General features: G+C 41.7%; 1 protein-coding gene across 1 annotated transcript; it reads right to left on the bottom strand.

Annotated features, from left to right (window-relative positions):
- Positions 1-341: 341 nt before the first annotated feature.
- LOC128230720 (uncharacterized protein K02A2.6-like) lies at positions 342-1,016 on the bottom strand. Its single transcript, XM_052943167.1, has one exon. It carries the CDS (start codon positions 1,014-1,016, stop codon positions 342-344), a length of 675 nt encoding a protein of 224 aa, XP_052799127.1.
- Between the last annotated feature and the right edge of the window lie 911 nt (positions 1,017-1,927).

Below are 1,927 nucleotides of genomic sequence, written 5' to 3'. Positions count from 1 at the left end.
ATAAGATAATTTTGTACTCATGTATGTTTACAACTCACACGAAAGATCAAATATCATCGATCTTCAGGTTTCACTGGGTTTATTATGCCCATATCACTATGAAACCTTATTATCAACACTCCGCACATAGTCGCTTAAATAAGACGGAGGTCGTCGTTTCCTAGTTGGTCGGGTGTGAACCTCTGTCGTATTTTGACCACCATCATTATCGATCAGATCATCCCCAAGATCATCGTCATTGTTATTCCTATTTATGTTGGAGGCGTCCAATGATGGTTCAACCTTTTTCATAAAAGACGAATTACGTGTCACTCGATGTCCTGAATCACATTTTACACTGATCATAGGTCCTTTTGTTTCCGTAACCGTATATGGCATTGGTTTGAACTGCGTAGAGCACTTAGACGGTGTCTCATTTCGCAGTAGCACTTTGTCACCAATGCTGATGTCGAGTGGGATTTTGATTTCTCGTCATTACGCCTTGCGAGTTTGTCTAATCTAACATCTTGTTCTGGTTTTGCGATATCTGGTAATCGCGTTGATGGTTCCCGCTGAAACAATAAACGGAACGGCGTAAAACCAGTTGACGTATGTGGCGTCACTCTGTATTGGCGTAAGAAACGGAATAACTCCTGTTTCCAGTTCTTTCCTTCTACATGTGAAGATTTGATGCATTTCATTAGGGGTTTATTAAAAGACTCTGCTTGAGCATTTGCCCGCGGCCACCTAGGTGTGATTTTTCGGTGAATAAATCCACAGTATTTTGCATAATCTGAAAATGCATTACTGTTAAATGGACTGCCATTATCCGCTTTGATCACTGTTGGTACCCCGAACATTGCTATTATTTTGTCCAGCACTGGTATGACAGCGTTTGCCGATACTGATTTGACTATCTCCACAATTGGATAACGTGAATATTCATCAACGATAAATAATAAATAGTCCCCATTTTGTAACGGTCCACAAAAGTCCGCGCTTAAATTCATCCATGGGCCTGATGGCATTTCCGACATTCTCAGTGGTTCTCTTGATCTCGGTTCCTTTGTATTTGCTTGGCAAGCCAAACAACCTTTTATTGCTGTTTCGATATCAGCGTTCAAATTAGGAAACCAGACTTTTTGAACGTATGTAGCTCTTGGTTCGCACGACCCCTTGATGCCCTTCGTGGCCCAGTTTGATAGCCTGCGCTCTTAACGATTTAGGCATAACGATCTTGTCATTTCTCAATAGTACAGTTCCACAGTGTACACTCAGTTCATCCTTCACACTTCTAAGTGCAGATAATTCTTCTTTGTTTATTTTTAGATCACTTAGTGTCTTTATTTCGTACCATTTTCCATTTTCTGTAAGCTCAATAGCCTTTCTTATTGTACTGTCACTTATCGATGCTGATTTTACCTCATCTAATGTCATAGCATTTGGCGATAAAATTCACATATTCCTCTGCTAGGTTTCTATCGTTACCAACATCTTTCAATGGATTGTCTTTTCCAGGCTTATAGACAATGTTCATTTTGTATGACTGAAGTCGTAAACCCCACCGTTCAATTCTTAGAGGCGGTTGTTTTTTCTTCCATATGCATTCTAGCGGCTTATGGTCCGTTATGACAGTGAAGCATGGAGCACCACGAAGATACATGTTATAGTGTTCGCATGCCCATACAACACCTAACGCCTCTCTTTCCGTCTGACTGTACCTAGACTCTGTTGGTGACAATGCCCGACTTGCATACGCCACGACTTTGCCCTGTTGGGGAAGAATTGCTGAAAGTCCCACCGGTGAAGCGTCTGTCACTACTTCTATTTCCTTCCCTGGGTCGAAATACACCATCACTGTGTCACTTGAGAGATCCTGTTTGAGCTTCTCGAACGCGTTTTCTTGCTCACGTTCCCATGTCCATGGTGTTTCGTTTCTTGTCAGTCT

Source organism: Mya arenaria, chromosome 4 (assembly GCF_026914265.1).
Source record: "Mya arenaria isolate MELC-2E11 chromosome 4, ASM2691426v1".
NCBI classification, from domain to species: Eukaryota; Metazoa; Mollusca; class Bivalvia; order Myida; family Myidae; genus Mya; species Mya arenaria.
Note: the sequence above shows the minus strand (reverse complement) of the source record. Positions and strands in the feature narration are given on the sequence as shown.

Bases quoted from the DNA above. Each gene is read 5' to 3' on its own strand.
- LOC128230720 (XM_052943167.1), bottom strand. From the start codon at position 1,016: ATGTCGGAAATGCCATCAGGCCCATGGATGAATTTAAGCGCGGACTTT.